This window comes from Callospermophilus lateralis, chromosome X, assembly GCF_048772815.1.
Source record: "Callospermophilus lateralis isolate mCalLat2 chromosome X, mCalLat2.hap1, whole genome shotgun sequence".
NCBI lineage: Eukaryota > Metazoa > Chordata > Mammalia > Rodentia > Sciuridae > Callospermophilus > Callospermophilus lateralis.
In genome coordinates, this window is record NC_135325.1 from 89,676,106 (window position 1) to 89,688,163 (window position 12,058).

At 33.5% G+C, this 12,058-nt stretch overlaps 1 protein-coding gene across 1 annotated transcript; it reads left to right on the forward strand.

Annotated features, from left to right (window-relative positions):
- Window positions 1-380: 380 nt before the first annotated feature.
- Sertm2 (serine rich and transmembrane domain containing 2) lies at window positions 381-653 on the forward strand. The gene has a single exon (XM_077106674.1). The coding sequence runs from the start codon at window positions 381-383 to the stop codon at window positions 651-653; it is 273 nt and encodes a 90-aa protein (XP_076962789.1).
- Window positions 654-12,058: the final 11,405 nt, after the last annotated feature.

The following is a 12,058-nucleotide window of genomic DNA, read 5'->3' on the forward strand; positions in this document are numbered from 1 at the left end:
TCTGATCAAATCTACTTGGGAGGAGCTGGGATTGTGGCTCAGTGATAGAGCACTTGCCTAGCAAGTGCAAGGCCCTGGGTTTGATCCTCAGCACCACACAAAAATAAATAAATAAAATAAAGATATGGTGTTTAACTTCAACTAAAAATAAATATTAAAAAAAAATCTACTTGGGAGGGAGGAAGTTAGGGTGTGACAATTGCCAAATTAGAACATCACTGTTTTTTGGCTTGTGCAGTACTGATTCCTCTCTAAGAAAGATTGGTTCGCATAATTGGTGGAACATCACCAATATATTCAGAGACGGTGTAAGAGACTGTGGAATGCCTCAAGGGCAATAGAAATAAAATAGAAACAGGTATTAGCTCAAGACCTTAGTGATGACGGAGGTGCACTTTAAGTACCATGGAAATCTCACTGGACGGGCCCATTTTCCCACTCTGGCAACAGAGGTTGACAGCACGTCAGACAAGTATTCCAACCTGTACATGTATGTGGGCTTGTTCTTGAGCCTCCTGGCCATTCTCCTCATCCTGCTCTTTACCATGCTCCTTCGGCTCAAACATGTCATCTCACCCATCACCTCTGAGAGCACAGAAAGTGTTCCTCAATTCACTGATGTAGAGATGCAGAGTCGAATCCCCACTCCTTAAAGCCAGGATGAAGATGAGATCTCAGTAAACTCTGGTATGTTGATGTCCAGGAAAGCTTGCTTTTTTACATGAAACTTCCTATGTAACAACAAGCTGTTCATGTTTTCTTTATGTTATTCTTCATTTTGACGCTGCTTGTGGAATATCTAAGAGGTTTGAGACTCATTCTTTGAAAGGAATATAGGAAATGGCAGCTGGATAGGAGGGCAGGTTTCCATGGTTACTAAAGAGAGCCTGGGCCTCGAAGAAACCTCAGACCACAGAAATTTGTATGTAACTGCTGTTAAAACACAAGACCGCTGGAAGCTCCAAGAGCAAATAAGGAGAATTTGCCTCTGAAAGGTATGATTGTCCCAAAGGGTGCCCCAAGAAAAGGACAAGTTTTAATTGATAACTTCAGCCATAAAGAATTACCTGTGCTGACATAAAACTAAAACATGTCAGAGTTTAAAAGGGACCAATAACCTTTTTCCAAAAGTGCAATGATTTGATCATCTTAGACCATCAGATTTGTCCCAAATGAAGAAGAGAGTTAAAGAAACTGTTTGAATTTAAAGAGTAAGTTTGCAGGAAGAAGTTCCTGTGAATGAACTCTCCTAGTGAGAAAAAAAATGTGCATACTATATCTGTGTTATTATTATTACTGGACTTTAAAAATTTCAGATAATGGCAGATGTATTACTAAAATCTGGAAAGATGAGCTGCCCCAAAATCAAGGGGAAAATAAGGCAAAATGTTCTCATAATAAGGAACCCTATATTAAATGTGCAGCTTCTTTGTCTTTTGCTCCCTCCCTGTCACACTCTAGGATTGAGTTACACACAAATGTGAACTTTGTTTAAAGACGGCCTTGGCAGAGAAAACTCAACTGTACTTTAAAGCATAAGTGAAATGATCTTGGTTTTCTGTCATTAAATAATTGGGGCTTTGTACAAATTATTTCAGCTTTCTAAGTTCCAGGTTTTTCTTGCTGAAAAATTTTCAGAGAGCTATTTAGTCATCACTAAACTTTTTAGAAAAACAGAGAGAGAAGGACTAAACAATTCTCTCCAACAAATCCTTATTGAAATCAATGTCCTCAAATGTCACATTCATCTTTCCCAGAAAATGCTCTCTCTTCTTGATTCCTGCCAAAAGATGAAGTGTTTCACTTATTATCTACAGGAGAAATATGGTTTCAAAAATCCCATTCTCATAAGCAGCCCTAATATGCCAGTAGTGGAGAATTTGATTTTTTAAAATTAATTTTCCAAAGGAAAACCAAAGGAGATGAGTACTGTCTACAAAATAGAAATTAGAAAGTCATATTCCTGCCACCTAAGGACTAGTACACCTGTATTAGATTCTACCTGCTCAAAAAAAAAAAAAAAAAAAATCAGTCCTCCCTTGCACCTAAAAGGCAGTTATCAAATTTCACAAGGTGTTCCCTTGGGAACTGGTGGTAAGAGAGAAAAGGAATGGGTGTGAAGTTAATGCTACCCCCACTAGACATGTAGCTCTCTATAGTCTGTAACCAATTTAGATTGGCCCCTTTACTCTGATCTAAATCTAGCTTGGTGGTGTTATTCCCAAGTGCTTTCCACTTTTATACACAGTCATTTGCCAATGCTCCCCTCTCCAAGGGGCTGCAAAGTGTGAAATCCCCACATGCAGAGCTAAACTTAGCAGCAAGGCTGACTGCCACACCTGTTACAACTGTGTGCTGTCAAGAAATGGCAGCTGCATTCTGTACCATTCAGAACAAATTAACAGGTAGGCTAAGACTTAGTTTGGGCATACAGTTCCCTTTTCACTTTATATTTTCAAAAATGCAAAGTGACTCTTATTACATCTTGGTGGTTTAAGTTGTGCCTTTATTAAATACCCAGACTCAATTTAAGATTTAACATTTTAACTCTCGGCAGCCTTATGTGGACTTCAAAGGCTGGCAATACACTCCAGAGCTTCTTAAGGACACGAGTCTTCCTTCACTCCAGTATTTGAATGCACTTTACAGTTGAGAAGTCAGTGGCTGGATAAATGAAGGAACCAATTTCACTTTCAGCAACAGTGAATAGCAAGATACTCAATGCATTGTTGCTGAATGTTATAAAAAACACAGAGACTGCAAGTCTATTCCCTGTCTGATCCAAATTTCAGGAGATTAAAACTGCTTCTTAATCACTGACTTCATGATGATTCCTAATTTATGATCAGGTTTCTCACCTGGAAAACAACCACTCTCTTTCATCACAACTACCCCATGGGATCCAGATCTTTACTAAGCATTAACCAAACACACAGCACAGCTTACCCTAAAATAGCAACATAACCCCCACAATTTAATGTGATAACATAAATGGAAATGCATTTAAGCAGATGTGTCTTATCATGTCTCATGTGGTATTTAATCTTTAGGAAAATAAACTGAATATTTTCATAATAGTAAATTTACTATAAAGAAAAAATTCCCATTTATATTAAATTATATTACTTCCCCAAAGGTATTAATTAGCATATATTACTGCTCAAAGAATCAGCTAGAATAATCAGTAGACACAATTTGAATTTAACCTTTTATCCAAAATGTTGACTTGGCAATTCCTTGCCCACCCCATTGTCCCAAAACTGCATGTTAGCTGGTGTAAAAAAAAGGTAGGTTATTTACAAGTAGGTGTACTGTTTTAAAATAAAAAGAAACATTCTTCACTTTTTATTATATTGAACCATATGAAATTGACATTTTTGTAGATATAAAATGTCTAGATATCTAATACAAAGACTAACCACATGAATTCGTTAAAGAATAAACTCTCTCAATATGTTTTAACATAAATCAATTTCTAAAAATTTATATTGCATGTGTTTCAGAATGATGGGATATATAAAACAAGGTATATTGTAAAAGGCTTATGTATTATGTATTAGCAAATATTAAGATAATCAAGTAAAGATGGATTCATTCAGCCTAACCTTTCCATTAATGCCAAATCTGAAGCTTTGTACTCATAACTGAGTTTGACCACTACAGATCCCACAATACTTACTAAGTAGGTATAAGGGGTCCATTTAGTGCATTTAAATGATTATCTTTAGTAACAAGCTTTATTCACCTGCATTTGTACATAAGAACTTTTTAACAAGATGAAGTATTGTATGAAAGAAAAATTGAGTTTCTTTTGTTTGAAATCAATTGTTTGAAATAGATTCATAATTGTGTAAAAACAAACATGCTATTTGCATCAGTGTTTAGCATGTCATTTTTGATCCTTGAACAATAAATTCTGACTGGTTTGCTGAGAACAAATGTCTATTGTCTGAAGAATGTAAAGAGCATTACATTGGAGTCTTCATCCCAATATAAATTGTAATAACTGCAAATTTGTGGGAGTTATCATTTTGAGGTCTCATTATTTTTTCTTATTCTCTAATCTCCCAGCTTTTATCTCTACCCACTTGACACCTCAGGGGTGAATTTGTTTGTGTGTTTAGTAGTAAGATATGAAAAAAAAAGGAATGACTGACATCTGTCAGTGAGGGTGACCAGAGAGAACAGTGAGATCAGGTGTCTGAAGTGCTAATAGTCTTTACCATTTTCCCCCAGTAGGATGTTTTTTAATGGATCTTCCATTTTGTATTTTGTCATTTGATCTTCACAGCAACCCTGTGATTAATAAACAGAGGTATGAAATCTGTTTTACAAAAGATACACAGAGGCAGATTTGAGATTACAATGCAAGTCTTTGTACTCACAGTTTAGAACTCTTCTCACCAGGTTTTGCTCTGTGAGCACTGAATAGCTATTTCAAAGTTATCGATTCTATAACACTCTGAGCTCTGCAAACAGTTGAGCTCTATAGGTGATTAACTCCCCATGTCTAACAGTTCAAAACAAATAAGCACAATTCTGCCATCTCTTAAATAACCTTATAGCTACAGCAAGACACATTACCAGACTGTGGAAAAGTTTACTCAAGGCAGATACTACAGCATTAATTTACATGGATAAAAGGAATGGGCGGAAATATGGATGGATTATCACCCACAATGCAAATCCCAGTCCTCTGATGTATGACTTACTGTTTACAGTCAATGCCAATTCTTCAATGCATGATTTTTATCTCTTTTCTCCCAACCCAGAAATGAAAACATCTCCTCTTAAGAGACAATAATATTCTTATTTAAAATTATGCAATGTTTTAAGTGTATGCAGTAATTCTTTTTTTCTCTATAAATAAATGCCATGACATAAAAAGGGAAAGACTTACTGATCAGAGAATCTTCCTCTAGCCACAAAGAATGAATTGTACTTTTTGAAAAGAGACAAATATATGAATCTACATACAGTTAAGAAAAAGAAATGCACATAACAAAATGTAGATGAGGAGATTTTGAAGACTAACCTGAGCGATTTCAGGTACTTCAATTGACTTTGATACCAAGTATTGTTGATTAAATCAGACATAAACATGGAGGAGAAAAATAGAGACAGATTACACAATATACTGGGCTAGTCTCTGTAGGATCTACAGTTTGTGATCTAAAAGTTTACACTGAATAAATACTGAAAGTCATTCATTCATTCATTTAGTAAACATTTATTCAGCACACAGTCTATGCGGTGGTTATAACCTAGTAGGATGGACACCACCACCCAGATAATAGCAAGAACACTGTGCTATATAGATGTATATGGTGTTTGGGTATTTATAAAGAGGAGTGGATGCTGCCTGACTTGCCTAGACTGGCAGGGAAGACTTCATTAGGAAATGATATCTAAGCTGTAATCTAGTAGATAAGTAAAATGAGTGAGTAAGGCTAACAAGAACAGCATGTATAAAGTTCTGAAGTCAAATAAACTTAGCATACTTGAAGAAAGACAGTGAGTGTGGGGAAGAATTCTCCAGAAGACTGGAAAAATTGTTAGGAACTGGAACATTTAGGGAATTTTGGGCAATACTATAGATTTTTTACTTTATTATATACATACAGAAGAGAACTCTAGCAACAATGTAGAGGATGGACAGAAGAGGGAGGAAGAAGGAAGCAGGGAGACTAATTGAGAGGCTACAGCAATGATTTAGAAGAAATAGACAATGCCTTAAACTTATCAGCCATCAAATGGTAATGGTAGAGATAAAGAAATGGATAGCTTTGAGATAAAATTTAGGAGATAAAATCAGTACTACTTGGTGATAAATTGGATAAGTGGAGTAAATAAGAAGGAAGAGTCTAGAATTAATTACAAATTTCTGGTTTGAACAAAGGTCTGGTGACTCTCTTCACTGAGATAGAAAATGAAGGAGGAAAATCAGGTCAAGGGGGAGGGAGATAAATTCAGTTTGAAATGTGTTTAGTTTCTTAAAGACTTCTAAATGAAGAAATGAAGGAGACAGTTGAATAATAGCTCGGGAACTCAGAAGAAAAGTTTGTACTGGAAACATAAATTTAGAAGGAATTGTACAGTACACTAAGGAAAAGAATGACAATAATTAATATAACATAGAATATGCCTAAATATGTTCTTCCCTTGTTTTTGCAGGGTAATCCACTTATCAAGTAGGTTGAAGGAAAAGACTAGGTTTCAGGGTTCTCAAATTATGGTAGATTGACCAGAGATATCCAGGAACAGGGAAAATAAAGCCAAAGTCAGAGCCAAAGTCCTTTGGGGAAAGAAGACTCAAAGATTTATGTATAAAAGTTAGGAGCAGGAGTACAAATAAGAGAGAATTTGGGACAATAGAATTTAGAAACCAATGGAGTAATGTAGGGAAGTTCAGGAAGACAGTCCTGAGAGATTGCAGCGAGCAAGGTAGAGTTGTCAAACACAGGTATGAGGCTATGTTATCATTGTCCTGGAAGAAAACAGTTGGCATTCTCAAAAAGGGTAGTAAAGTAACACTAATGGTAGGACTATTTACAAAGGGGTAGACAAATTTAAGGGGCCAACAGGAAATGAAAAAACATCCAGAGACTAGCAACAGTAGAAAGCTATTACCATTCCTAGGCTTGAAGAAAGAAGGGTTAGATGCTGTGATTAGAATCTGGCATGTCCTGTTGCCATGAGAAAGAAACTAACAATATGTGAACTTAGGCAAAGAAGCAGAATCAGTAGGAATTTTGGACCATACACATACCAAAGGCAAAATATAGATCAAAAATGGTGAAACTAGTAAAAGTAGGAACTTAGAGTCAAATGTAAATTTTTTTTAAAGAGAGAGAAAGAGAATTTTAATATTTACTTTTTAGTTTTCAGCGGACACAACATCTTTGTTTGTATGTGGTGTTAAGGATCGAACCCAGGCCGCACGCATGCCAGGCGAGTGTGCTATCGCTTGAATCACATCCCCAGCCCCAGTAAATTTTTTTAAAAATTATAAGATTTTCTTTTTTTTCCCACCTTAGACTCTAAAACTCATTAAATCTTGGATACCTGAATATTGGATACCTGAAGACAAGCTAATTACATATCTCATTCAAATCCTTCAAAATTTAACATTTCAAACAACCAGAATATCCAATATTTTTCAATAATATAATTTATTTGTAGGTAATGCTGAAATCTGCTAGTTAATTCTAACATTATTTATATTCTAGAGTTCAGACTTGTGAATAAAGAATATTCTAGAGAATAAGTGACATGGAATTCAAACATTTGAGAAGAATTTCCACATTAAAGTGGAAATTTCTGTCTAGTTACAAAATACAGAGTTAGGATGAAATTATAGAATTTAAAGGGAAATAATTTTGGCTAATTGTGTTTCTAAACAGATTTCCTGCAATAAGGCAGGCTTCTTTGCAAAATAAAATATTACTGAAATAGTTAGAGACTGATGTCCATATATATAAGAGATAATGATAATAATTGCTAAGTGTTTTGAAGTGTATGTCTTAAATTCTATGCATAATATTCTATATTTTTATTTTTGGTACCAGGGATTAAACCCAGGGGCGCTTAACCACTGAACCACATCCCCAGCCCCTTTTATTTATTTATTTATCTATTTATTTATTTATTTATTTATTTATTTATTTTGAGACATGGTCTCACTAAATTGCTGAGGCTGACTTTAAACTTGCAATATTTCTGCCTCAGCCTCCAAAGCTGCTGAAATTACAGATGTGGACCACCACACTGGGCTCTATGTGCACTTTTATTAAAACTTAACAAAAGCCTGTAAAGTACGTGTTACTATCGTCCCCATTTTATCTATGAGATACTGAAGGTTAGAGAAGTTAAATAACTTACCCTAAGCCACATAGCTAATAAGGGACACAGAAGTGGCATTCTCATCCATAGACAACTGATTCCAGAACATATAAGCTACCATTATGCTATACCTTCTACCAAATGCTATAGAAGTGATATTGGCTAGGAAGTTAAATCAGATGACTTGTGGAACTTCTAAGATTGTGTGTGTGTGTGTGTGTGTGAATGTGTTTAAATATATGTTCACATGTGTATGAAGTATATGTCTATATATTTATACACAAAACATATGAATATATTTATATCTCTCTACATAGAAAATACATACAAATATATATGCATATATGTATGTTTTACCTAAATATTATTTGTTATCTTTATCATTAATTTTCACTGTTGAATTCTGTTGTATAAATACACCACAGTTGTTTTATCCATTTTCTTGGATTAATATTTTATTTGATATTAATAGAGCTATATCAGCTTTCTTTTGGTTAATATTTGCGTGGTCTGAATTTTTCCATCTTTTTTTCCTAGAGTTTTCATGATCTTCCAACTTGGTATTTATCTTGTAAGTTAAATATTAATTTACCTCTCTTGTTTTATTTCAAAATAAATGGGCTGTTGTGTTCAGTCCATTTACATTTACTGAGACTACCAATTGTTTTTTTTTTTTTAAGAGAGAGAGAGAGAGAATATTTTTTTAATATTTATTTTTTTTAGTTTTTGGCGGACACAACATCTTTGTTTGTATGTGGTGCTGAGGATCAAACCCGGGCCGCATGCATGCCAGGCAAGTGCGCTACCACTTGAGCCACATCCCCAGCCCCCAATTGGTTTTGTTATATCACTACTATCATTTCATTATTATCCTTGTTTTTCCTTTGCTTTTTTTCCTTTCCTACGTGTTGTTCAATGTTCTATTTCCTGTACTGATTTGGAAATTAGGTTTTCTACTTCTAATATTTTAGTGATTTATTTTAAAGTAAGATATTCATAGTACTCAATATTAAGGGTAAAGTTCATCAGTATATCTGATCTTGGTTTTTTTTTTTTGTTTTTTTTTTTTTGGTAACTGCATAGTAGATTTCTTTGAGTTCAGTTTCTTTCTTCCCATCTTCTGTATTACTCTTGTTAAACATTTTATTTCCATGTTGATTTATTTTTTATTTAATATCTACTTTTACTGAATAAATACATAAATTAATCTCAAAAGCATACTCATAAAAAAGCATATTCATGCTGAGTAAAAAAAGCCTTAGACAAAGAAAACATCTTATGATTACACTTATATAAAGTTATGAAAATGTACAGTCCAGTAGAGTAGTTATCAGCTACATGTGGTGATTCTTGAGGACTTCATATATATCTAATCTGAGTTGAGATGTACTATAAGTTGCACACTGGATTTCAAAGATGAAATATGAAAAAAAGAATGTAAACTATCTAATTCATCATTTGTATACTAATCAAGTTGAAAATCATACTAATCAAGTAACATTGGATTACATAAAAGTACATTATTAAATTAACATATCCTGTTTCTTTTTACTTTTTATAACATGGCTAACAAAAAATTTAAAATTATATATGTGACCCGGTTACGGTCAAATTGTATTTATATTTGGTAGTAATACTCTAGAAAAACTTACCTATGGTGAAAACAACCTAAACAGTGATTTCCTTTGGGGAAACAAGGATAGGATAGGGATGGACAGAGATGGTCAGGAAGGAACTTCCCATAGTGATAAGTAGATGTTATAGCTTGGTGGAGGCTAGCATTACACAGGCTACTAATTTGTCAAAATTCTTCAAATGGTATACCTAAGGTTGATAGATTTGTATATTTGTATATTTTACCTCAAAAAGAGCCATAAGCAAATATTAGCCTCTAATTAATTATATGCATGCTGAAGTATTTAAAATAGTATGTGTTGATATTTTCAATTTATTTTGAAATGCATCAAAAATAAGATGGTCTGATAAATGGATGACGAAATAGTTGTATTGTAAAATAAATATAATCAATTATTAATTATAGAATCTCTATATATCTAGCACCCAAAAAGTTAAAATCCAGACCGTTTGGCATCCAGTCAAAGATTACTGGATATACAAACAATCAGAAATGTATGACCCCTAATGAAGAGGAAAAAAAATCAATCAAAATTGACCCTGACAAAGATAGTAAAATTCAGATAAAAGAACATAAAAATGATTATTATAATGGTATTTCATATGTTAAATAAGTAAACATAAAAAATATAAAAATAAGACCAAAATTGAATTATAAAAATGAAAACACACTATCAGAAGCAAAAAGCTAAGTGGACATAAATGCATAGCAACATGAATTATGCAAAAAAGAAGAACACATAGTTTAAAAGAATACTGAAAAGAAAAAAGAACATTATTGAGCTTTGGGACAACCATAAATTGATTCATATATGAACAGCTAGAATCTCTGAGAGGGTAGGGGCATAGAAAAATATTTGAAGAAATGCTGAGCATTTCCAGCATTGCTTAATATAAGCTTATAAATACAAAGTTGAATGGATTTCAAGCACAAGTATAAGAAAACTAAACTAAGATATAATTAAATTCCTCAAAACCAATGACAAAAATAAATTCTTAAAAGTAGACAGCCCCCATTACAACTAGAGGAACAAATAAAAATGATGTCAGATTTCTTGCCAGAAATAATGTTATAGAAAAGAGAGTGGACTTCTTTAACATACTGAAATAAAACTATCAACCTAGAATTTTACACCAATTAATACAGATTTCAAATACAAAATATAGTCACATATACAAAGTCTGAAAGAAAACATCACCAGCAGACCTGTGCTATAGGAGATGTTAAAGGACATTCTTCACACAGAAGAAAAAATGATATTAGATGAAAATAATGATTTTTACAAAAAACAAGCATGTATGGAAATATCACAGTGAATCCTGTTAATCTCTACAACTAATAAATGTTAATTATAATTTTACAAAGCAAACCGAAGATCACAAGAATTGGTAAATATATGAATATTTTTTCTTCCTTCAATCTCTTTAAAATGTTGTTTGAACAAAAACAATAATGAATTGAGGAATTTGGAACATATATTAAAGGTAATACTATGACAATAATAGCATTAAGGCCAAAAGGGGAGAAATGGAAATATATGTAAAGTGGTATAATTGCAATTGAAAGTATACTGTGACAAGTTAAATGTGTATATAGATGTTAAAGCAATCACTAAAACAACAAAGCACAGCATTATACCTAATCAGTCAACAAAGGAGATAAAATGGGATCAAAAATATACTTTATTAATCCAAAAGAAAGCAAACAAAGAAGAAAAAGTGAACAAAAACTAGATGGGAAAAATACAAATAAAAGAGTCACCCTAGCCATATCAACAATATGAATGTAAGTGCTCTAAACACCTAAACTAAAAGTCAGAGATTGCCATATTAGATATTAAGACACAACTATATGGTGTCTGAAAGAAACACGCTTTACATATAAAGGCCCAAACCAGGCACAGTGGTATATGCCTGTCATCCCAGAGACTCAAGAGGCTGAAACAGTACAATCACAAGTTCAAAGCCAGCCTCAGCAATTTAGAAAGGCCCTAAAGCAATTTAGTGTGACCCTGTCTCAAAATAAAACATAAGGCCTGGGGAGATAGCTCAGTTGGTAGAGTGCTTGTCTTGCATGCACAAGGCCATGGGTTTAATCCCCAGCACCACATTAATTAATTAATTAATTAATTTAAGAAAACATAAGGGTTGGGGGAAAAAAGGGCTGAGGAAGTGGCTCAGTGGTTAAGTACCCCTGGGTTCAGTTCCCAATAACAAAAGAGTTCCAAATAGGTTAAAGGTAAAAGGATAAAAAAAGATACAGCCTATTTACAGTAGACAAAAGAAAACTTAAACGGCTTTACTAATATAAGGCAAAGTAGATTTCAGAGTATGGAATATTATGAGATGTAAGTCATTCCGTAATGATAATGGAATAAATTTATCAACAGAATATAATAATCCTAAATGTGTATGTTCTTATTAACAGAGCTTCAACATGAGAAAACTGGTAGAACTTCAAGAAAAAACATAAAAATCTCTATATCCCTGTATCATTAATTGATTTAAAAAGTGGGTAGAAATGGTGCTAAAACTACTGACCATTTTTTTAAAAAGTGATTCAAGACCCAGAACTTACACC

Bases quoted from the DNA above. Each gene is read 5' to 3' on its own strand.
- Sertm2 (XM_077106674.1), top strand. From the start codon at position 381: ATGACGGAGGTGCACTTTAAGTACCATGGAAATCTCACTGGACGGGCC.